General features: G+C 40.8%; 1 protein-coding gene across 8 annotated transcripts in view; it reads left to right on the top strand.

Moving 5' to 3' along the window:
• Positions 1-26,567, top strand: part of NCOA2 (nuclear receptor coactivator 2) — a 260,761-nt gene that overhangs the window by 153,635 nt on the left and 80,559 nt on the right. For all 8 annotated transcript variants that reach the window (XM_030553256.1, XM_030553257.1, XM_030553254.1 and 5 more), the window contains one exon: positions 3,042-3,214. In XM_030553256.1, the coding sequence (XP_030409116.1) occupies positions 3,042-3,214 (173 nt within the window). The remainder of the gene's footprint in view (positions 1-3,041; positions 3,215-26,567) is intronic.

Below are 26,567 nucleotides of genomic sequence, written 5' to 3'. Positions count from 1 at the left end.
CACTGAGGCAAGATAGATCACAGCAGTGGACTAAAATGGTTCCCGGCAACTGTCATCTTCTCCAAAGAAAGGGAAAGCCTAAGAAGAGCTGTTTTGCCTTCACTCTGTTCCTGAGAACTGAGCACAAAGCCCTTTCATGCTACAGAAGCAAGAAGCAAGCAACATTGGTTCAATGTTTGGCTCACCACCAAAAGGCCCTAGGGCTACTTTGATCCCTGCTCAATCTGGTACTGATTCCACAACACTTAAAATGTCAACTCAGCACCTAGTAGCGCTTCTGGACTGTCCACACATATCTTAGAACCAGAGACAAATTCTATATCCAGACCCAAAATCTCACTGCACCTAGGAGCCTACGTTTGACTGGTAAGTGCTAATGGCTGAGAATGTTCACTACAGATATGATAAATTCTGTTACAAAGCATGAAGCCCTCCACAATAAAATATACTATGGAAAATATCAGTTAGGAAGCCCCCTGTTCTACAATCTCAACATCATCCTCACTGATCCTATGAGGCATCCCTTTGAACCCCTTTCTGAATGTTCTTTTTACCTTTTTACTCTCAGAACTGCCTTTTTTGGTGGTTGTTACATCAGCCAGCTAGGACAGTGAACTCCTAGCCCTCATGGCTGGATCCTCCTCCTTCTACCCTGTTTCACTGAGACAAGGTGATGATGAGACCTCATCCTAAAGTTATTCCAAGAGTTTTTTCAGATTTCTTTTTAAACCAGGTAATTAATCTTCCAGTGTTCTTTCCAAACCCCAGTCTTTCCTAGCGAAACATAGATGTTTGTTTACAGGACAAAATCCTTTAGACTGTCCCTCAGTCTTTTTTTGTTGTTTGAAATAGTGCCGCTACAGAGCAAGTCATCTCTCAGAGGATTTCTAAATGAATTACCCAGTTTACTTCAATCTACTACCACATGTCTGGCATAGCCCTGACACCAAACATTAAGGCACATTCAACTAAAGCTCAAGCTACCTCTTATGCATGTTTCAGAAATAGTTCCATATTTGAGATCTGCAAGGCAGCTACTTGGAATAGTCTCCTCTAAGTTAAGCACTGCACCTTTGACTTGGCTGAAAGATCAAATATCAGCTTTGGGAAGGCCGTGTTACAGTCATTTAGTTAGTGGGCAGCTAGGATGCTGCACTTTTCCAATGTGGAGTAGTGCCAGTCACCTACAGTGGGATCCACATGCACAAATATATGAAAAGGAGAGAACAGTTACTTACCTTGCAGTAACTGTGTTCTTCAAGATGTTTGTGAGGATCCCATGACCCACCCTTTATCTGTGCTATTTCAGAAACTCATTTGCTGAGATTCTGAATTGGTGAGGGAACTGAGGGACTGTTGTGGCCACTGTGCCCTTTATATCTGTTGGCTAAGGGGCCTGGGGGCATGCAGGGCACAGGTGCAGCCAGGGCTGATGAGAGGAGTGGAAAGGCAGGGACAATTTTATTGGGGCCCTGAGATCAGAGAATCCCCCAAAACATCTGTGGAAGTAAAGTGAAATGGGGACTTGGGGCTCAAATTTCCCTCAATGGGCTTGGGTGCAGCCCCTACAGATGTTTCTGTTCAAAGATGCCAATCTCATGCATGCATGCACATCTAGAGTGGGAGCCACATGAACAAAAGAACCACAGTTACTGCAAGGTAGGTAATCAATTTTTTTATATTTTTTCTTATACGTAATAAATAAAGTCCACACACTTTTCACACTTGTTAGGCAATGGCCAACTAAGTTCTCATTCCAGCAGGGAGTCACTACACAACTATTCCATTCAGACAAATCTAAGCTGTTAACCCTTGTTATAAATCAAATATGTTTTTTGAGACCTTGCTCAGGCAAAGGAGGTACAGTCAGGGCCGGCTTTAGGCTGATTCCCCCTTATCGGGCCCTGTGCCTAGGAGGGTCCCGCACCCAGCCAGAGCGCGACAAGCCTATGGCCCCACTCCCTGGGCCAGAGCACCGAGCGGAGCGCGGCAAGCCCCGTGGCCCTGCTCCTCCCGCCAGAGTGCGGCAAGCCCCGCGGCCCTGCTACCCTGGCCGGAGTGCCGGCCTGAGCACGGCAAGTCCTGCGGCCCTGCTCCCCCAGCCAGAGCACAGGGCAGAGCGCGGCAAGCCCCGTGGCCCTGCTCCTCCCTCTGGAGCACGGCAAGCCCAGTGGCCTCGCTACCCCAGCCAGAGTGTGGCAAGCCCTGCCGCCTCCTTCCTCTGGCCGGAGAGCAGGCAGACAGCTCTAAGCACTCAGCCGTGCTCCCCAGAGCATGGCAATCCGAAGTGCCGCCGAAGACTCGGAGCACTGCCCAGTAAGTACAAGCCCCATGAATCGGGCCTTGCACTTGCTAAAGCCGGCCCTGGGTACAGTTCATGTTGCCATCTGGATAAAGACTGGGTAGCTTGTATAAATAGCTTTCTCTGACACTCAGTATGAAGGGGAATTCTTCAGTCATTTCAAACTGCAGTGTAGGATTTGCCCATTTGTCTTTTATGAAATTTTAGAGACTTCTAACATAAAATAATAATAAAAAATGACCTCAATTACTTTATTAAAACTGAAAGAATTTAAAAACTCTTAGTATTTAGCATTTATGCTAGTGGTTAATCTTTGCATTTCACATGGATTGGACAATGGAAATAGGTTGGTTGGTTTAACTTTTGTTTCTGGGCAGTTTCACTTTCTCATATACTAACAAAATGTTGTTTTGCTTGAAGTCTTAACATGGCAGGGAAGTGTATTTGTATTTTGCTTAAACTTTTTTTGCATATTTTTTTTTCAATTTTGAAACCCATCTCCAAAAGCTGACAAACAAGTGGACAGTGTTCTTTTTAAAATGTTCACTTTTGAGCTAATTAATTGTTCTAACATAGACATTGTTACTCAAGAAACAGCAGGTCGATGAGGTTTTTTTTGTTTTATTTCTTTGATGTTGTTCAATATTCTTCAAAATCCTAATCTCAACTATGAACTGTCAGTCATCAGAAGGTGAACAAGCTATTGTTAAAAATACCACATTTTAAACTCCTCTTTCAGCCCTAAAAGAAGCACTGAGAAACGTAATCGTGAGCAAGAGAATAAATACATAGAAGAACTTGCAGAGCTGATATTTGCAAATTTTAACGATATTGACAACTTTAACTTTAAACCTGATAAATGTGCAATCTTGAAAGAAACTGTGAAGCAAATTCGTCAGATAAAAGAACAAGGTAAGAAGACTAGCTAATTGAATATTTTATTTGCTTTGTTTGTTTTGGGGGTTTTGGCGCGCCTGGAATTCACTTCAAATTCTCCAATTTATCTGTGGTTATTTAAATCACTAGTGAAGTAGGTAGTGATATAATTTGGGTAAAAGGTATTAAATATCATTTTCAGTGGTGTCTAAAATAGGCTTGATATAAAACGTAGTCACTGCCTGGAGGGTGGTGAGAGTGAGTCAGCCTGATGTGTATTCATCTTCTAATGGAACTAAATTCAGTGATATTTGTTTGTCATCGAGTTTAAAGTTGTAATACAGGTGAAAGAGTTGTAATACACAAAAGATGAGCTAGTTTAGCGTAAGGAATAATCCAAAAGTGTGGAGTATGAAAGTTTTCTTCATTCCAGTTCTTGCTCTCCTTTGCACGTATGAATAGATGTTGTGGACTAAACTGTCCCTGTCCCCTAAATTATAACATCATATCCTGAATTACAATAGGTTTAAAAGTACCCTAATCTCTAGTCAGAACTCCATTGTAAATGTTAGACCAGAGAACATGACAGTTTTCTTCCGGGTTTTGTTAACAGATCAGCTGTTTTTTTTCTTTTGTAATTTTTTCCTATTAAAGAAAAAACTTTAAGAAACAATGGCTTTAAGTGTTTTTGTGATGCCAGTCAATCTTTGTTGGACAGGCTTGAACAGCACCTTGAATGGATGGAGCCAATTTGTACTCCTGAAGTATGTGCATATTGCTTTCTTTTGGGGCTAAGAGCAAACGATCTCTTTATAATCTGTTTTTGAAGACATTCTTTTAGATTCCATACCCTTTCATCTATATCTTTCACATTATCAATATTATGGGATTTGCCACTTTAACTTTCTCAGGGAAGGTAATGCTCCCTATTCCATATCAAGTGTGTGTGCAAGTAAAGAACTACACAGCTGTAAATTCTAGGATGCTTAATTGAGGGAGACTGCAATAGAATTACCTTGTAATAGATAGCTAGTTTGATGCAACTGGAGATTGGAGTAATGGAGACATGAAAATATGATATTGATGTCTGTTCTAGAAACCAGATGTCTTAATTAAGAAATAAGATATTCCAGGATATGTGTTGCATTGGGTTTTCACCACAATTTGGGTGTGATCACATCTATACTGCATAGCAGCAATTTTCTGGTGGCAGGAAACATTTTGTCCCAGTCGGTTTTAAGATATTTCTGTTGGTGCCACCAGAAAAGTGTTACTGTGTAAGAGCAAAGAAACAGCCTATTAGTGTTGCTAACTGTTGTGATTCTATTATGAGCTTTATAATATTGGGTAATTTTCTTATAACTCTGGCTCCTGATCCAATCTGAATATATAAAAATCTTAGCTTTCATTTAAAAAAAAAATCCTGGTGGTTGTGGAGAAAATCTTGAAAATGTCCCCTGACTGCACCCTAATGGCTCAGAAACCAGATAATAAATAAAAATAAGCCCCAAATTTAAATCTCCTGGATTTAAACCAATCTTATGATTTTGAGTGGTGTGACTTACAATTTTTTAATGTGAGGGATTGGTAATACTACAGATGGGTATCTGGGATTCTTCTGAATTGGTGGGAGGCCAGATTGAAAAGACATTGAGAAAGCAAGTTTCCCACTATCACATGCCAAATTTAAGTCCTTGTTTCTCTCCAGTCCTCATATCACAGAAGTAGCCACTTACAGTGGCACCAGAGTCTTCCACTTGCTGTTTGGTTTAAAAAGTTGAATCAGAAATACTGGAAAACTTTTGTTCAATTCATATTTTCTCCCATGTATTGCAAATCAGGCAGTGCTTGGGGGAAAGGTGTCTAGATTGTGCATAGTGCAGGTGAAAGGTAATGGTCTTCAGAAAAATCAAGGAGCCTAAAGAAAAAAAATTAGAAATTATAGAAATTAAACAAAGAATGCTAGAGGAAGAACAACTGGGAGAAATTAAGCAAAGCAAAAAGAGCTAGTAATATTTTCTGTTACTGACAAAAAGCAGTATGAATCAACTATGCCTTTGTCCACTCCCTTTCTTTGTAAAGCATCTGAATGGCAGATTGTGTGTCCGTTGACAATGATGTGGTTATATTTGCTTTATCAATAGCTTTTTTTTATGAAATTATAATCAAATGGATATTATTTTTTAATATGGGTTTGATAAACAATGCAGCTTTGCCACCAGTTGTCTTGAATATTACCCTACCTACGGGTCAGTCAGAATACAGTAATCTTAAATGTTATCTTTTAATGACAAAGAGAGAGCATTTTATTTCGTGTTTGAGTAACAATTTATCACAGTGACTTCTCAGAGCTGATTGGCATCTACATTTGATAAGTCGGTTCTGTGTGGGAACATGATTTGCTCTCAGTTTATTCCTTTAATAGCTGTGGCTGGGATAGTGCCTCCCAATTTTTTTTTTCTGGTGGAGCTACCACACCCTACCATCAGTTGGATGTGCCACTTTTTCCACTTTTTGCTCTCTCTAGTGCTTTACTGGCTCTCTCTCCCGCTCTCTTTTATTTATTTTTTTTAATGGTTTAAAATTTTATTTTTGGTTCTTATTTTGCTCTTGCTTGGTGTCTCACTCTCTCTATTCCCACTCAACACAAGATAATATGCTTCTTGAAGTGAGGGAGTCCAGTGGTAGCTCCATGAAGCTACTTGAATATGCTCTTACAGCTTGTCTTGATGCTATGGGTTGTGGGCAGCTATGATAGCCTGCATCCTCTGCCATGAACATCCTTAACTAGATTAACAGATCAATGGATTTATGTACATATGGTAATTTTGCATCTAATTTCCTGATTTGCGTATGCAGATATGCACTACTTAGTCAACATGGGATAACAGTAGAAAAAAGCACCTACAGAAGCCCACTATGTTCTTAGTTTTCCAAGCTCAAAGGCTTGATGAATAAATAATTGAGAAAACATTTCTGAGGCAGGCTAGAATATTATGAATAATAATTACTGCAACAAATGGTAATAGTTTGCAGCCCCGGGGGAATGAAAGATATGCATTAAATCAGTTATCCTAGATGAACTTGATTTGTTCCATGTGAGCCTTCACCTGAGAACAATTAGACTGTGTCTGTTTGCCATTTGAGCCTTTACCTAAAATTCATAGTTGTTATAGAGCAGACTGAGATGGACTTGTCAATGGTGCCAGGTCAGATTTCTTATACCAGTCTTGGGAGTTGGATCCTGGCTGATAGGGACACAGAGAGATTGAAACTTGGAAGTAGAAGGTCCCATCTTAAGAGACTCGGGTATTGCAAAACACTGGAATCTTCAATGTGCTAATTAACAATGTCTCAGGATCTAGAAATAGTGATTAAAGGACTTACTGAGCATTCCTTTAAGTCAGATGATACTATAGCACTGATTTGAAAATTTCTGGATGGAAGCAAGTTTATCTTGGTGGTTACCTCAGTGGAAATGGCTTAATTTTTACTTTTTAAGAGAGGCTGGAATGCAGCAATTGATTTACAAGGGACATTGTTACCAAACACAAGTTAGGTAAATTAAACATAAAAGGCAGTCTCACAATACAGTACAAATATATCTATGCCTAATGTCACAGAAAGCAAGGACCTAATCAAGGCAACATACTTAAGAGCTAATTATGATTTTAATTTTGCTTTAAATGCTTCATTTTTTGGCAAGTACTTCTTCATGTCAGAAAGGGAATTCTGGGCTTTTGTTGCATTCATTATATAAATATAGTAAGTTTTAAATATCTCCAAGTCTTACTAATTGATTCTGTATTTCTAAGGCCTGGTCTACATAGAGATCTTGTACTGATTCAGCTAGTTCGGTTACTGGTGTGATTTTACAGTGATGGATTTAAAATGGTACACTTTCTAGGCTGGAAGCAGTTATGCTGGTATATGAAGGTGTTTATACCAGTACAGCTCATTCCTCTTGAACTATACCAGTATGAGCTCCTTTATACAAGTATAACTGTACTCACATTAGGGAGTTATACTGCTTTAACTGCATCTGCTTCAAAATTGGTATAGTTAAAGTGGTCCAAAACTTGTAGATAGACAAGCCGTAAGATTGAGATTTAAAAAATGCTGTTTCCTTATAGTCAGGCATTTTTGATATTGTTACACTGCTGAACCCCCATAAACATGAATTTAAGTAGAGACCCTAAAGAGACAGTTGACAAATGTAAAAATGACACATTTTATACTCAACAGATCTGTTCCTGGTGTGTATTCAGAGTTGGATTTAATTACTTTAATTATTGTTTTTTACTACCTTTTATTCTGCAGAGCCAATAAAGCTGAGAGACAGAATTGGAGTCTGTTCCTCCTTGTGCATCATAAACAGAATTGCTTATTAAGTTCCAATTACAAGGTAGTCATTTACACCATGCAACTACATTGAAAAGCAGTGGTTTGTGCAGCTGTCTCTGAGGGCAAAATTTGATCAGTAGAATCTCTCTTACAGGTGATGAAGCACAAGGGGAAAAAAATATAGCTTGATTTTCAGTTCCCAGGTTGAGTTTGTAGGGTGGGCAGTCAGAAAAAAGATACTATTTATCTTTTATCCTGGCATATTTTATATGTAAATTATTGAGAGACAGTAAATATGGAATGGCAAACAACATTTTTGTAGTCACGTCTTAAAGAAGAAAGATATTTTAAACCCTTTTAAAATGCAATATTGCACAGATTCGTTTTATTATAGTTTTCATGACTATAAGTAAATATGTCTGTGTAACTAACTTCATTGGATCAGTCAAAAGATTTTGTAGGCTGTAGTCATTGCATGTATTTCTAGCCTGGAAATTAGTGTTGATAATGGTGGAGTATTTTTAGTACTTTGGAGGAAAAAAGGGGAGCTTCTGCAAGAAAACTTATTTTCCCTGTGAGGTCTCTGATTGATTGTATTATTTTACAATGATTGGACAGAAAATTGGGGACATCCAGGTAGGGTGAGAGATTGCATGGTGTGATTTCAGTAGGAAGATCAAGTAAAATTATTTATTCAAATGAATCCCAAATGCAAATACGTGTACAGTATCTCCTTGATTGTATATTTTTTATAAAGATAGGAGAAAGCAATTCCCAACCTATTGTACATGTATGATGTGAAAGGGTTATTGTAGATCAGCATATTGTGTTTAAATGTTAGCATTACTTTGGTATGTTGATAGAAGTGTCAAAACACATTGTCTGTCATTTAGAGCCTAAATTAGGTGTATATAAGGGCTAGTCTACACTGGCAACGCTAAATGCAGCAGTGCTTTAACGTGGCTCGTGCGGTTGCGGCACAGCGCTGGAAGAGAGCTCGCCCAGTGCTCTAAAAACCCACTTCCATGAGGAGTGTAGTTCCCAGTGCTGGCAGCACAGTTTACAGCGCTGAAACTTGCTGCACTCAGGTGTGTGTTTTCACACCACTGAGCGAGAAAGTTGCAGTGCTGTAAATTGCCAGTGTAGACAGGCCCTAACGAAGTATTTTGTCACACAGGTACCAGAATAGGGCTTGCAACAGTAATTGCACAAGTAAAGTAGGTGCACATTTGCATATGTTTAATTTGAAAATCAAGCCTTTGCTGGGGGGAGGAACTTTTGAGGACAGATACCACTGCATATGCAGAGCAACCGCGACTGCTACTTTACTGGATTGTACTTAAGAAAGATGTTGAGTAAAATAGTACCTAAGCGTGTGTTTACACAGCAAGCAGCAACTTGCAGCAGCAAGGCTCAGAGTCTGGGTCAACAGATTTAGGATTGCACTGTGGGGGCTAAAAATAGCTGTGTAGACTTTGTAGCTCCAGCTAGAGCTCAAGCCTTGAAGCTTAGGGTTGGGTGTGAGCTTCAGAGTCCAAGTTCCATCCTGAGTCATAAAATCTGCACAGCTGTTTTTAGCAGCGTAGCGTGAGCCCTGCCAGTTTGAGTCTGTGGACACAGGCTCTGAGACGCACTGCCATTCAATGTGCAGACATACCCTCAGTGACTTAACAGTGTAAGTCCAATTTTTAAAAAATGACTTAGGCACTTGAGACTTAAGAGCCTAAATTACTTTGTGCTTTTGAAAATGTCACCTATTGTCTAAAGACAACATATCCTGGTAGAGGCTCAAAGGGGGAAGAGAAAGTGAACTATCAGTGACGAAGACCTCTCCTCTCTGTCACTGGTTGTATAACATGGACCAAGGCCCAAATGGGATCTTCTGATACCCAAGCCTTAACAGGCATGCAGTAAGATCTTCACTAAGAAATCCACAGACCTTTGCTCTGACAATCTGCCCACTCCCATCAGTACAGTAAAGTAGTTTTATGTTTAATCTTAAACCCTTCCCTCCCACCCCTGCAGGGTCATGAGACACACTTCACTCACCATTGATTGTAAACCTGACGGGACGATTAACCTGCGAAGATATACCATCAGAAATGCTGCTTACGTCAACTATAACTGGCATATCCCACTCCCAAAAATTCAGCCAAGATTCAGTCCATGACTGAGCAGATTTCCAAGAAATGTATGCCATTAGGAAGAAACAAGCAGTTTATATTGTAATGTTGTTGAGGGTCTATGCTTCACCCTTAGTACACTACACAAAATTCCTACACTCACAAAGGATATCCTTCCTGTCCTGGTCCACAGTCCCAGATCTTCAGGCACCTATCCAGGCCTGCTGTGGTAAAAGCTCAGACTATGTGAACATGACAGCAGGGAATACATTTTGATGCAGTTTAGTCTTGTGTTAAACAAATTATGAGTTCAACATTCATATCTGTCATCAGATAGCTGCCTCCAAGATGAGAATGATGATACCACAGAGCGTGTTGCTGCTGGAGCTCATAACAGTGGGACATCCATTTATCCTATCTCATGTCCTGGTTTTCTGAATTCTGTCCCTTGCAAAACCAACATGAAACTCCTGGATATTGCACTGCTGCCTGCATGTGGATACAATGAATAATGGCTGGGAACCAGAATCTGGACCATTAGTTGAGACTGACAGCAAGGGTCTTGCAAGCCAAGGAGAGAACAAAGAGAGTGAAAGTGGGTACCGAATCCAGCCATGAATGTATCATCACTGGTTCCGAGTGAAAGGATGCATTAGAAGGAGCCAGGAGGAGGGGCAGGTGGGAAAGAGGCTGAGCTGGTCAGGCCGATCCTGTCAGTGAGAGGGAGCTATTTCAGATCTTCAATAACCTTTGTTAAGCAAGCAGAATGCCAGTCCAATGTCTGAACCTCATGGTCAGGAAGTCCAATCACATACCCATGCTTGGCTACAAGGAATAGGATGTGAAGGGTCTCAGGTCCTGACCGATATACCCAAATATCCTTCTGGGGACAAGCATGAATGGGTGTTATTGAAGAGAGCAAAGTCACTGGGTATAATGAGGCACTGTCGTTGGGCTATCAGGGAAGATAGGACATCATGAGGCAAGCTCAGTTTATCTGACACTCTCCATGAGGGACTTTTGAAACAAGTTACATGGTAACTTAATAAGTTATTTATTAAATGCTTTTTTCCCCCCAATCTCTCTCAACACATTTTCCATTCTTTAGCTCATTCTTTTCAGTGGACTTGAAGCAGTAACACCTAGGAAAAGTAATTTTGTAGTCTATATTTTAGCCCAGTTGATAAAGGCTGTCAGCACTGCAATATGTGTTTTCCCATAGGGGAGGTTTTCTAGAATGGGACTTGCCTGTCCTGTTTTGATTTTCATATGCAGTAGAATGTTTGCAATAACACACCTATACAGTGGAGGTCTGTAGTGCTTAGTGTCTGTGACCACACTATATGACTTTGGTCTAGGTGGTCTAAGAGCTCCACAGGGTTATTGCTGATCTGGTGCCAGTTTATTGGCAGGTGACAGCATAGCCATCATCAGTCTGTGACCCTTCCTGTCCTCAAGTCCAATCTTCAGAGCATGATGTGCAGGGACATTATCTCTGAGGCAGGCAATGTGACCAAAAAGGGCCAGCCAGCAATGGCCAATGATGTCTTCAATCCTCTCAAGGTCAGTTCTTAATGATACATCCATATTACTGTTAAAATCAAACCATATTATACCAGTAGTCACCTCTGGCAACTCATATAAAATGTCTCCCCCTCCTGATGTCTTGTTTAAGCAATGTCTAGATTTCACATCCTTATAAGAAAATTGGAAGTACACAGATTTGAAAAATCTGTACTTTTGTGTAGTTTCACCTTTTTGCTCCAGATCCTACACAGGTCTTTCATGGCCAAATTGGCTTTAAATGCACCTTTACATGTCAGCTTTGCCTCCCAACTTTCAGCTGTCGCCAGCCTCTGCTGCTTTATTACTAATGAAAAGTCCACTGAAGAATATTCGTGCTCAGCATGTTAAAAATGCAGTAATGAGCTGCATGGATATCAAGATGGTGATTATCAATCTAGCTGTTAATATCCACATTAGAACTGTCAGCTTTCATTTCCAGAAAAGCCTCACAAGTCAGACCCTGAATTGTGTGTGTCATCCTGAACAAAAGCACAAAGAGAAGTTGAGAAAAACAGGGTTGTAAGACCCATTGGACCTGCACACACAACACAAAAACAAACTCCACCCTTTTTATTAATTAAAAGACTGAATAAACACTTCTGTATCCCTAATGAATATTTTTTTGTGACTCTCACTTTGAACCAAGTGGATATTCCTATGCCTCCTTCAGCAACAGTGCACAACCAGAATATCTTTCCTTTCTCCAGAACTGGAAGAAGAACACGCTCATAAAGTCATACTGAATCAGGACTTCGGCTGCTACTTCTTTTAAACTGCCAGACTTTGCATTTAGGCCCCTATTCAGCAAGGGTACTTAAACTCAGGCCTAACATTAAGCATTTAAGTAGTGCCACTAAGTCAATGGAACTGCTCATGTACCTAAAGTTACACATAAGTATCTTGCCAAATCAGGGCCTTAATATGCTGACAAAAATTATGCAAATAGTTCTATGGATGAATTTGATCTACAAATTTAAGTAAGTCACATCTGAGTTTCAACACATTTAAAATTGACAATTTTATCCATATTAATTTCTGAAGGGGGGAAAATTGATTTTCAAAAAAAGACTTGTATGGCTGCTATTCCATATATGCTCCTTATTTTCATAGGGTTTTATTTAATCCTGATAGGGTTTTATTTAATCCTGAGTTATAAATGCCAAAGGAATTTGTTCTGTGAAGTAAAGCAGTTTATGTGTGAGTAAAATTTACAAAAGAACTGTTAGTCTTGCTGTCTTCTCTACCTATGGTGGAGCATAGAAAAGAACTTTGATCTTCTGCTGTCTCTCATAAAGCTTTTTGGTTAAATATCCAGTTAAGTTGACTTTACTACTTCCTAGCCTCCAGAGAATTACTGATTCATTGAACAATTTAAGCTGCATTTAGATAATGCAAAATGTCAGTTTCTGTTCTGGCTCTGATGAAATGAAAGTTTTGTAGTCATTAGACAGCATAGTCAGTAAGTGTGAAATTTCATAGGTCTCTTCTAATGTTGCTGGAGTTGCGTAACCTGGAGACTGGTGTCTTAGGCCTTGTCTACACATAAAAGTTGTACCACTTTAACCATGTTAGTGTATTTAAAGTGGTACAACCCACCCCAGCATGGATAGGTTAATTGGTATAAAGATGCTTATACCAGTATAGCTTATTCCTGTCTGAGAAGAGGTGTAAAAGCCTAGGACTAGTCTACACTTTAAAGTTTTGCAAAATCACACCTTAACTGACAGCTTCACCAGCCAAAGGTCCTAGTGTAGATGAAGTTATAAAGGGGGTGGGGAAGGCCTTTTGCTAGCATACCTTAAGTTGCTCAGGGAATTAATATATATGAATGATAGGGGGAGGGATAGCTCAGTGGTTTGAGCATTGGCCTGCTAAACCCAGGATTGTGAGTTCAATCCTTGAGGGGGCACTTAGGGATCTGAGAGGAAATTGGTACTTTGTCCTGCTATTGAAGGCAGGGGGCTGGACTCAATGACCTTTCAGGGTCCCTTCCAATTCTATGAGATAGGTATCTCCCCATACATTTTATAATTATTTATTTAATATATGCTGTACCAGCAAACTCTCTAGTGTACATAAGACCCTAATATTTCAGGATGAATGTATCCTCCTTTCTGATCTGACTGGGGCCGTTAACTTGTTCCCTAATCTGTTGAGAGATCTGAGATTGTTCAGTTTTTGGTGTTTGACAGAGAAACTAAGAACAAGATCATCTGAAGAGCAGAGATCATCTAAAGAGGTTCACACTGTGTTGTAGTTACCTTTTCAATATTGTTGGTCACTTGTGCAGCATGTAAATTACTACAGTATAGATCAAGAATAGCCACTACCAGAATGCTTCAGGAGCTTCTTATTAAGCTTAAGAGTTAAAGAGCTGAGCAATGCTATACCTGAAACAATGTAGTTGAAGTGGAAAACTTATCTTTTCGGTTACTTCAGCTTTATCACTATCAGATAACCACTGTGGTTTTAACAAATGAGTATGCAGCTTTAGATCAGAAGTGGCCTTGCATTAAACTTGAAGAGAAGCTGAATTAACCCGTATTCTTGGAAGATGGTCTTTTTCAAGAAAGAACTGTGATTATTGGCAGGGCATAACAGGAAAACTAATTAATTTGTGACTGCATCCTGCCTTGCTTTGCTTTTTATCTTTCAGGACTAGTACGGCATGAATGTAAAATATTTTAAAGATATAGATCTATCCTTTTTTTAATTTTTCTGGTATTATCTGTCTCTCTTATGGTATTTGGATGTAGAGGAAAGCATTGTCAAAGAAGCTTAAACTCCAAATCATGCTGTTCCAGTACTGCCATACTTTTTGGGATGCTAAATGGGTTTGAAGTATTAGAGGGGTAGCCGTGTTAGTCTGGATCTGTAAAAGCAGCAAAGAGTCCTGTGGCACCTTATAGACTAACAGACGTATTGGAGCATGAGCTTTCGTGGGTGAATACCCACTTTGTGGGATGCAATGGGTTTGAGTTCATTATCATATTTAATATTATATTTGGGATCTATCTAAGGCACCTATCACCTTGTTATGTAGCTTCTGTGAATGGTGCCATGTAAATGTTTTGTTTTAACATCTAATCCTCACAGAACATCCATTGTTCTTTAATGTCTCCCAGTGTTGAAAAGCAAATACACACAAGTGCCTTGCATAGGTGAGATGGAGGTTTCTCTTCTTCCTATTTAATTCTTCTTGTTAGCATGGAGTATGTAATATTCACTTGCAGCCAAAGTTGACTACTAGGAAATACAGTGAGTTGATGGGAGCTAGCTTCTTCCTAGAGAAGCATGTTGTCTTCCTGGTGTTTTCAATCAGGACACCAAAAATTCTGAAACTTTACAGCTTCTACTTGGTAATTTGTTGTGCCAAACCTGAAGCACAATCACAATGTACAGTTAGCCCTGGAAAAATATTTAATTAGTATTTTAAATTTTGTAAACAAAATATGCAGTTTAAAGAATAGAAACTTACTTTTTGCATTAGTAGCCTCTGTTACACTTGAAAAGTATGCAAAATAAAAGGCATTATCTTGATGGTGCCAGGAATACCAGGGAAAATAGATTAATACATTCCACGTCCAACTTTTGGGTAGTATCTTAAGCAAGTTTATAAATGAGTCTTGGCATTAATGTATAAGAATACAGGCTGCCATGGTGAGGCTGAGTTTATGGAATAGCAAATTAATTTCATGGTAGTGATGATGACTCAATCAAAACAAAATCATCTGCTCTAAGAAACCTGGCTATCATGTAACTTTTCTCAGCATTGCAATCTGAATAGTGGCTGTTCATTTCCCTAAAACATTCCATATTTCCTTTGCAAAAAATAGGGACAACATAGGTGTTTATTAGGGAGGTACACTTTGCCTCACTGCTTTAGTTGCAATAAAAAAATTGGATATCTGATTTGTTTCAGCTTCTCTAGAAGATTGATTGCTTAAGAATATTGACTTAAAGTTTATGAAAAAGTTGTTACAAGCTATAAAAAAATCTCAGAACACTACGGTCATATGAAAGTTTGTAGAGTAAGTTAATGAATACAGTGTGTGTCAAAAATAACCACTTCTAGAAAGTGAGCTGCTGTTGAGTACAGTAATTCAGTTTCTACTTCTGGATGTGCATCATGCTGCTACATCAAATCATTTAACTATTTCTTCCTTGTTTGAAGGCTTTTTCACAAAACCGTAGTGGTATAATGTGTAGCAGGAAATAATTGTTTCAGTTGTTTTTAAAGGTATGTCTGATGTAAAACGCATGCATTTTGAGAAAAGTGGAAAGTGATATAAAAACTGTTACTGAAGCGATGAGTGTTCAGGATGCTACGCTTGCTATGTTGAGGCCTTGTCTACGTGGGGACACTAAGGAAATTTAAGGCAAAACAACTAAAGATGTGGGTGTTGTCATTCAGGTCTTAAACAGACTCAGTTCCCTGTAACTTAGAATTTACCTACACAAAGGGCAAGTCTGCACTACTGTGCTACATTGGCTGTAGCGCATCTGGTGAAGATGAGGTATGCTGATGGGAGAGCAGTATCCTGTCGGCATAATTACTCCACTTCAGTGAGAGGCAGAAGCTATGTTGGTGGGAGAGCATTTCCTGCCGACATAGCATGGTGTGGACACTGCTTTAAGTCAATGTAAGTTACATCGCTCAAGGTGTGAAAAAAACACACCCTCCCCTCTCCTCCCCCCAAGCAGCATAACTTTCATCGACTTAAGCGGAAGTGTAGATAAGCCCAAAGACTCAGGCAGTGTCTACACTAAAACCACTACTGTGACACATCAGTAGCACTTCAGATGTACCATTATAGTGCTTCATTGTAGATACTCACTACAGCGACGAGAGGGTTCTATCTACACCGAGGGTTAAATCAGCTTAACTATGCCCCTCGGGTATAGATTTTTTCACACCTCTGAGCAATGTAACTGGGTCGACCTAACTTTTTAGTGTAGGTCTCGACCTAACTTTTTAGTGTAGGTCTCGCCTGAGTTGATAGCAAGCTGGGGTATGACTCTGCCCTACCTTACCTTAGTTTGTGTGAACTCTGCTGATGTGCTTTAACAATTCATTAGCGTGCTTTGATCCAGTGCTCTTTGAAACAGGACTAGATCAGAGTGCGCTAATGAACTCTTAATGCACCTCAGCAGGGCCCAGTGGACAGTTAGTGCATGGCAGGTTAGTGCAGGGTAGATTCATACCCCAGCTTGCTGGGAAAGAAATGTTCCCATAGACAAACCAGAGGATTAAGTTACAGCATTCACTTCACATCTTTAGTTGATTTGCCTTAACTGTCCTGAGCATCCCCATGTATACAAACCCTGAGAGCCCAAAACACCTGAGGGTTCATAGTGCAGTAAAGACATTTGAATAATCAAAAGATAATGTCTTACAAATTTGATAGCTTGTCTCTACACATACTGGAAGCAAAATAACAATCTGATTTAAATAACACTTTTTGTTCTTTTGATACAAGTCTGTGTGGACACTTTTTTTTTTATTATTATTTTAATCTTTCCAAATACAACAAATATACAGAAACACCAGATTCATCATAATACATAAAGTAAATACAGAGGGTTAGGATAGAGGGAGGGGAGAAGAAGCGACATATCTATCTTCAAGATCGACATTAATCATATACCTCTTAAAAAGGCACCCCAAATTGCTTTGAATTTTTTGGGTATTCCCTTTCTGCAGAATGCCAGTCATTCACTAGCTGCAAGATCAGCCACATCACTGAGCAAGGCATCAATATTTGGTGGGGATCAAGTTTTCCATGTTTGCTGGATTAATTTTTTTAGCAACCAGAGCTGCACGCTGAGACCATGCCACATCGTTACCAGTAATCTGCAGGTATCAGGAATACATCCAAGAATGAAACTTAAGGGAGACAGCTCCAACTAATATCAAACGGGTCCTCTGACCCATCTCATACCAGAAATTCTTGATAACAGGGGCACTCCCAAAATTTATGAGCCAATGTAGCACTGAGGGAGTCACATTTCCAACAGCAGTAAGTGCATTTATGAGAACCATTATCATTAGTCTATGTGGGAACTAGTATGTTTGTTTGAAAAAGTGTCTTTTGGTGAATAAAACATAGTCACAGATCTATAATTGCTTTTTTAACATTAGATACAATTGTATTCCATTGGGTCAAATATAGTTGTATATCCAAATCACTATTCCAAGCAACTCTCAAATTATCAATCTTTGGCAGTGTTTTTTGAGCCAGTCAGGCCATGTCCACACTACAGAGTAAAATCAAAATTAATAGCTCAGTAAAAGAATGGGACCAATAACTTCGATTTCTGTCCACACTAACCCTAAATCGATATAGTAATATCGATTTTAGGGCTACTCCTCTCGTTGAGCAGGAGTACAGAAATCGATTTTAAGACCTCTTAAAATCGATTTTAAATGCCTTGTAGTGTGGACGGGTACAGCGTTAAATCAATTTAACGCTGTTTAAATCGATTTAACGCTGTAGTGTGGACCAGGCCTCAGTCATAAAAGGAAACCAGTGGCTAAGTAAATCCAGGAAGTTTCCTTCAAAATAATAAAAGTTCTGGAGGTACTGGAGCTCCCAATGCAAATACATTCCTAAGTAAATAATTTAACTGGAGATATTTCCATGCTCTGGAGTTGGACAAACCAAATGCTGCGGAAGATTTACAAACGGTTTAAATTTACAATTGTCAGTTAGCTGCGATGGTCATAATTCCTCTCTTCACCCATTCCCTCCAAATCAAGGTTTTGCCACTGATTTTAAGGATAGGATTACCCCCATAGGACCGCTTCTGTGTGGAAGAATTGATGGCAGCAGAACTTTCTGTTCAAGGTTGACGAAGCTTGTGTCACTGCCATTATTGTGGGAGCTCTGGAGCCATCAAATCTATAGTTCGAACCTACAATGCCTGAAAGGGGCTATACTAATTTTCATTCAATCTGAATCCAAGGTAGAGTCTGTACAGTCATATCTAACAGCGACAAAGATGCCTGGCTTAACAAAAAGGAGGTGTGATAATTTTCCAAGTTCTGGGAAACAACATTCTCCCAGAAATAGGGGGAACTGTAATTCATTCAGAGCCAGTCTAAGTTTTCTTACCCATGCCTTAAAGGAATGTTCTGAAAATATTATTGAATTTCTTAAAATAATTTGAGGACTAGAAATAGGGAGGCCTTTCAGAACATACAAAATTCTGGAAGGACATTCATTTTCAGCATATTATTTTACCCCACAAACTGAGGGTTAACAAACTATCTCCCCAAATTGTTAGCCATTTGGGGAATAATTGGTTCTATGCTTATCTTTGGGATGTTCTGAATATTATTGGGAATCAGTATTCTAAGTATTTAATGTGACAGGATTGCCATTGAAAGTCCCAATTTGAGAAGAGGCCTTTGTGGGCATGTTTGTCAATGCCTAAGATTTCTGATTTACCACAATTAATTGTTGAGAGATGTCCAAACCTATTAATAGTGGTTAAAAGGTTAGGAATTGTAACCTCAGGCTTAGATACAAATACAAGAGCATCATATGCTTAGAACATTAATTTTGTACTTTTTGGCTCACCCTGATACCATGTACATGTTGATTTGCTTGGATGGTAATGGCTACAGGTTCTAGAGGTAAAGCAAACAGAAGAGAAGAAAGGGGTCAGCACTGCGTTGTACCTCTCTGTAATGGGAATGGGGCAGAAATAATACAATTGGTAACTACCCTGGAAGTCGGGCTAAAATATAAAAGCCTAAACCAAGCAATGAACTGGTTATCAAATCTGAATTTTGCTAACACATGAAAAAAAAGTCCCAGGTTATGTGATCAAAGGCCTTTTCAGCATCTAAAGCAGCAGTTCTCAAACTGTGGGTTGGGATCCCAAATTGAGTTGTGACCCCATTTTAATGGGGTTGCCAGGGCTGGTGTTAGACTGGCTGGGACCCGGGGCCAAAGCCTGAGCCCCACCACCCAGGGGCCTCAGCCCTGGGCAGTGGGGTTCAGGTTACAGGCCCCCTGCGCATGGATGAAGCCCTTGGGCTTTGGTTTTGGGCCGCCCTGCCCAGGGTGGTGGGACTCAGGCTTTGCTTCGGGCGGGCTCAGGCTTCAGTCCCCACTCTTGGGATAATGTTTGTTGTCAGACAGGGTCAGGCTGCAATGAAATTTGAGAATCTCTGATCTAAAGTAATGACAGCTATGAGTTCTTTAAAATCTCTGGAAGCTGCAGTAATATCAATCAGTTGACGCAAATTATCTGAGCCATGTCCATTACAAAGGAAGCCTACCTGATTTATGTGTATAATGTGTGAGAGAACATTGACTAGTCACATAGCAAGAGCTTTTGCTAAAATCTTAGCAAATTGGGTAATTTTAATCTCCGCACATCTTGTAAACCTAAATCAGCCATGTATGGAACCTGACAAGTATTAGTGTTTTTATCTGATAAATCTTCTCCACCTTCAGAGACCGGGTCTAGAGTTTCCTTAAAGTCTCCAGCTATAATAATAGGATGGTGGCCCGTGTCATTTATACTCATAAAAATTTATGAAAAAACTTGGAATGATCCTAGGTTGGCCTATAGAGACTGGCAAAAATGATTAGAGAACCCTCAGTTTCAGCCTTGAGGACAGTAAATCTGCCTTCATTGTCAGACTTTGTGCTCTGAATAGTAACATTCAACTTTTTATGTATTAATATAGCAATGTCCTTTGCTTTAGAATAAAAGCAACTAGAAACCAAGAGGCCTACCCAATCTCTATTCAGTTTACAAGCTTCAAGTTCTGTCTCCTGGCACATGGTAATGTCAACATTTTCTTTAAGCACTGTGTATTTTTTTTTCTTTTTAATAGGGTTATTAAGACATTTTATATTCCAGGAGACACAGTTAATTATCAGAGTCATCATTGTTAAAATATTCTGGATGAATATAAAGTTGCTTTGACAATAAATGAGAAATTGTATATTTCTTGAGCAGCATATGATTCTTGCGTATCTGATCAGCAAAAGTTATATAATCCACTTCTTGGTACATATTATACAGCAATGGAAAGGAAATTTCAAGCATGGGAGGGTAACAAGATGGTGGGGGGAAAAAGAGGAATTAAATAAGTGGCGGGTGGGGGGCTGAAAATATAGTGAAGAGAGAAATACACGATAGTAGCATACAATCAAAAAGAAGAATCTATTTAAACAGTCCAAAAATACACACTTGATACCTGGGGAAGGGGGTGAGGGGGCTGGCCAGATCAGATAAAACTTGGAGTTCCCAGCCTACAGAGAACTATGACAGATTCAGAGTACACTACAAACTCAATCTAGATACATGGGTGAACTAGAATGTAGAAATTTTGAAGATGAAGATGATTTCAAAGAGAACAAATTACAAGTTACGAAGAACTGTAATGATATCAAGACTATTGAGACCAAGCTATTGATCTAGAAAGCTACTCACAATGATGTAATATCAGTATTGTAGGTGTCCCTGAGGGAACAGAGAGAAGTAAACCCTTTGAATTTGTCCCTAAACTGCTAATTAAGTTGTTGGATGTGCTGATAGATCTTTGTTTTGATACAGAATGGCCACACTGGGCCTTGCCCCCAAGCCAGCTCCAGCAGGTTGACCTAGAGGTTTGATTGTGAAGTTCTTGAAGTTTACCACTTAGGAGCTTATAACGCAGAAATGCAGAGGGGAAAAAGGAGCTGTTAGAGGAAGAACAGCAGTTAAAATACTGCTCTTTCAAGATTATGCCCATGATGTGGCTGCATTGAGGGCAGTTTTTAAGAAAGCAAAACAATTCACCAGGAAGATGGAATTGAAACATTTTATTAAATATTCAGCAATGCTCCATATTAAGAACGTGAGAAGATAATATTCATTTCCCCTCAGGAGGCAGAAAAATACCTCAAAAATCTGCAAACTCCTCCCTTGCAAGAGGAGACATCTATGGCAGGGGTGGCCAAACTGCAGCTTGTGAGCCGTATGCGACTCTTTAACTGTAAAAGTGCAGCTCCTGGTGCCCCCACCACCACCTCCCCATTCTCCGTCTACCAAACTGTGAGAGGGAGCTCGGGGCTTCTGCCCTGCAGTGGGGTGGTGGGGCTAGCCGCTTCTGCTAGAGATGACTGGTGCCTGCTGAGAGTGGGAGGAGCACAGTTTAAAGATTTGCATCCTATAACAGCCTTCGTCACCCCCCCAGGCATACTCCCCTTTTACCCTCAGTGGCTCCTCCCAGGTGTTAGCTCTGGTCGGAGAGACAGCAGCAAAAGCAGCAGCTCTCCCTACAGCTCCCAGCTATTTGCTGCTGTCTTTCCCCACGGCCATAGTTCCCAGTTTGCCAGCTCCAGCAGCTGCCATGCAGAGAGAGGGGGCACTGCAGCACCATGTGACTGAGCAGGGCCAGCAAACTCTGGGAAAAATGGAGGGGAGGCATGTGGCATGGCCCACATGCATCACCTCTGGCTTCTGTCCACTGAGTGTGGGGGGAGGCCCTCAGGGCTTCAGTCCCATGGGGCATGGCATCACAGAGCTGAAGCCCCAAACCCCAGCAGGCGTGCCCTGGCTCTCGAGCCTCTGAAGATTGTCGTATGCGGCTTGGAGGGTCAGTAAGTTTGGCCATCCCAATCTAAATAATAATCTGACCATATGGAATTTGTGTGCTGCTCTCTGATATGATATGGCTGCTCTAAACAAGTTGATGGGCACTTGTTGACATGTTAGTACCTTCCCCCCACCTTTCATTGAGGTTGAAGGGTTATCATCAATTTACTTCCTGTTGCCTTAACTAATGGGAAAGGAGCATCAATGTAAAATCTATCATTTGATTGTAATATATCTATATAGTCTTGCTTTATTAGATGGTGTGTCCTTATAGACTAAAGTTTCAAGTTTCTATTGATAACAGGTGATTACTATAGTTGAAATGTTTGGGGCCACAGGAGTTGTGAAGGATCTGTAGATTCAGTTTCAACAGTAACTGCACCTGTTGTAATACAGCCATCAGTTGTCTTCCATCAGGGTCAAGTACCATTTTGTTTGTAGAAGTGGTGAGACAGATCTCCTCTGGTTTTTTGGTGCATTCAAATTCACAGAGGAAGATTCAGAGCTAGAGGGCATTTTGGGGGTTTCAGTAGTCGGGCACAGTGTTTCTCAGGCTTGGATGGAACAGTGTTTGGAGATTCCCTGTGGACTGTGTCAGAGCTTACAGAGCCTGCTTCCAACTCGATCGCAGCAACCACTGGTGTCAGTGTGTCTGGACACTCTTAATCTGAAATAAGTGTCCACACCCAGACTTGCACTGAAATAATGAAAGCTGTGAATTAGAAGCTGTAATTTGTTTGCTCCATTATACAGAATTGGTAAATTTGCATGTGAATGTTCCTAGCCAGTTATCAGATGACTATGACATATGCTTTCTTTCCTCCAATCTGCAGATTGCTATGCATTTTTTTCTTATCCATATTATACCAGACAGCTGAATGCAAAGCAATTTATTGGCACATCTGTTTGCACTTCACAAGACACCCACTTCTCTAGTGTACATGTACATCCAGTATTCCTACTCTCCAAAATTAACCACTCAATGTACGTTACTAGAGTGTCCTCCAAATATCCCAATCTTCTGTAAAAGTTTTGTTTCATTTTCTGCAAGTAATATTTACCAGAGTACTTTGTTCAGAACCAACATCCAAATTTGAGCAGCATTTGTCAGATGGGTGATGAGGGGAGTACAGTATATGGCTAGTAATGAAAGTTCGGTAATGTATAGAAACAGGCACATATTAGAGATTCAGGGTTCCTGTATAATCAGAGATGTTTGGGATACTGCTCTGCTACATTAAATAATATTCAGGGCTACCTTTTGGTACAACAGTGTCCTGAACAAGCCTGTTTGGCACCCTCATGCATATGGTGTTTGGCAGTCTAGCACAGGAAAAGCACAAGACAGCCTGCCCAGAAGCAGCAGTGCACTTGGCATTTTGTTGTTTAGACTGGAGGGGGGACCATAACAAAGAATGGGGTTTTTTTAGAGATTGAAAAAAGAGGAAGTTTCAGTCTCATTTAAGTCCCCAAACAGCAAATAGTGGTAAAAACTTGGTGGGCGTTTTAGGCAGGTACCTTTCCCTTATTTGCTATGGCCATGCTCAGTGTTCCCATCTCAAGTGTGTCCTTTCTCTGTTCCGCAGTTTTCCTCTTGTCGGAGGGTCTGTTTGGGTGGCTACAGGCTGATTAGCCTGATATCAGTCCTAGGCAAAACCAGAGAGAGGCTGATAGATGCAAGCTGTAAATAACTTGAGGATGGTAGCATAATTAATGCCTATCAGGATGGTTTTATGACAATTATGTCTTGTCAAACAATCAATCCCTTTTCATGATAATACAGATTTGATTGATAAAGGCAACTGTTTTGACATTAAATACTTGTACTTCTTTAATGCATTTGACTAGACTTGTCTACACTAGAAAATTAGGTTGGCACAGCTGCGTCTCTCAGGGTTTGAAAAATCCACACCTCTGAACAGCATAGTTCATAGAATCATAGAATATCAGGGTTGGAAGGGACTTCAGGAGGTCATCTAGTCCAACCACCTGCTCAGACCAGGACCAATTCCCAACTAAATCATCCCAGCCAGGGCTTTGTCTAGCCTGACTTAAAAACCTCTGGGGGTGGGGATTCCACCACCTCCCTAGGTAACCCATTCCAGTACTTCACCACTCTCTGAGTGAAAGAGTTTTTCCTAATATCCAACCTAAACCTCCCCCTTGAGACCATTACTCCTTGTTCTGTCATCTGCTACCACTGAGAACAGTCTAGATCCATCCTCTTTGGAACCCCCTTTCAGGTAGTTGAAAGCAGCTATCAAATCCCCCCTCATTCTTGTCTTCTGCAGACTAAACAATCCCAGTTCCCTCAGCCTCTCCTCATAAGTCATGTGCTCCAGCCCCCTAATCATTTTTGTTGCCCTCCACTGGACTCTTTCCAATTTTTCCACATCCTTCTTGTAGTGTGGGGCCCAAAACTGGACACAGTACTCCAGATGAGGCCTCACTAATGTCAAATAGAGGGGAATGATCACATCCCTCGATCTGCTGGCAATGCCCCTATTTATACAGCCCAAAATGCTGTTAGCCTTCTTGGCAACAAGGGCACACTGTTGACTCATATCCAGCTTCTCGTCCACTGTAACCCCTAGGTCCTTTTCTGCAGAACTGCTTCCTAGCCATTCGGTCCCTAGTCTGTAACAGTGAATGGGATTCTTCCATCCTAAATGCAGGACTCTGCACTTGTCCTTGTTGAACCTCATCAGGTTTCTTTTGGTCCAATCCTCTAATTTGTCTAGGTCCCTCTGTATCCTATCCCTACCCTCCAGCGTATCTACCACTCCTCCTAGTTTAGTGTCATCTGCAAACTTGCTGAGAGTGAAGTCCACGCCATCCTCCAGATCATTAATGAAGATATTGAACAAAACTAGCCCCAGGACTGACCCTTGGGGCACTCCACTTGAAACTGGCTGCCAACTAGACATGGAGCCTTTGATCACTACCCGTTGAGCCCGACAATCTAGCCAGCTTTCTATCCACCTTATAGTCCAATCATCCAGCCCATACTACTTTAACTTGCTGACAAGAATACTGTGGGAGACCGTATCAAAAGCTTTGCTAAAATCAAGGACTAACACATCCACTGCTTTCCCCTCATCCACAGACCCAGTTATCTCCTCATAGAAGGCAATTAGGTTAGTCAGGCATGACTTGCCCTTGGTGAATCCATGCTGACTGTTCCTGATCACTTTCCTCTCCTCTAAGTGCTTCAGAATTGATTCCTGAGGATCTGCTCCATGATTTTTCCAGGGACTGAGGTGAGGCTGACTGGCCTATAGTTCCCTGGATCCTCCTCCTTCCCTTTTTTAAAGATGGGCACTACAGTAGCCGTTTTCCAGTCATCCGGGATCTCCCCCATTCACCATGAGTTTTCAAAGATAATGGCCAATGGCTCCACAATCACATCCACCAACTCCTTTAGCACCCTCAGATGCAGTGCATCTGGCCCCATAGACTTGTGCTTGTCCAGTTTTTCTAAATAGTCCCAAACCACTTCTTTCTCCACAGAGGGCTGGTCATCTTCTCCCCATACTGTACTGCCCAGTGCAGCAGTCTGGGAGCTGACCTTGTTTGTGAAGACAAAGGCAAAAAAATCATTGAGTACATTAGCTTTTTCCACATCCTCTGTCAGTAGGTTGCCTCCCTCATTCAGTAAGGGGCCCATACTTTCCTTGACTTTCTTCTTGTTGCTAACATACCTGAAGAAACCCTTCTTGTTACTCTTCACATCTCATGCTAGCTGCAACTCCAAGTGTGATTTGGCCTTCCTGATTTCGCTCCTGCATGCCTGAGCAATATTTTTATACTCCTCTCTGGTCATTTGTCCAATCTTACACTTCTTGTAAGCTTCTTTTTTTGCGTTTAAGATCAGCAAGGATTTCACTGTTAAGCCAAGCTGGTCGCCTGCCATATTTACTATTCTTTCTACACATCGGGATGGTTTTTTCCTGCAGCCTCAATAAAGATTATTTAAAATACAGCCAGCTTTCCTGGACTCCTTTCCCCCTCATATTATTTTCCCAGGGGATCCTGCCCATCAACTCCCTGAGGGAGTCAAAGTATGCTTTTCTGAAATCCAGGGTACATATTCTGCTGCTCTCCTTTTTTCCTTGTGTCAGGATCCTGAACTCGACTATGTCATGGTCACTGCCTCCCAGGTTCCCATCCACTTTTGCTTCCCCAACTAACTCTTCTTTGTTTGTGAGCAGCAGGTCAAGAAGAGCTCTGCCCCTAGTTGGTTCCTCCAGCACTTGGACCAGGAAATTGTCCCTTACGCTTTTCAAAAACTTCCTGGATTGCCTGTGCACCGCTGTATTGCTCTCCCAGCAGATATCAGGGTGATTTAAAGTCTCCCATGAGAACCAGGGTCTGCGATCTAGTAACTTCTGCTAGTTGCTGGAAGAAAGCCTCGTCCACCTCATCCCCATGGTCTGGTGGTCTACAGCAGACTCCCACCACGACATCCCCCTTGTTGCTCACACTTCTAAACTTAATGCAGAGACTCTCAGGTTTTTCTGCAGTTTCATACCCGAGCTCTTAGCAGTTATACTGCTCTCTTACATACAGTGCAACTCCCTCACCTTTTCTGCCTTGCCTGTTCTTCCTTAACAGTTTATATCCATCCATGACAGTACTCCAGTCATGTGAGTTATTCCACCAAGTCTCTGTTATTCCAATCACATCATAGTTCCTTGACTGTGCCAGGACTTCCAGTTCTCCCTGCTTGTTTCCCGTGCTTCTTGCTTTTGTGT

This window comes from Gopherus evgoodei, chromosome 2 (assembly GCF_007399415.2).
Source record: "Gopherus evgoodei ecotype Sinaloan lineage chromosome 2, rGopEvg1_v1.p, whole genome shotgun sequence".
Lineage (NCBI taxonomy): Eukaryota > Metazoa > Chordata > Testudines > Testudinidae > Gopherus > Gopherus evgoodei.
The sequence above is the reverse complement of the archived record's forward strand: the minus strand, read 5'-3'. Positions and strand labels throughout refer to the sequence as shown.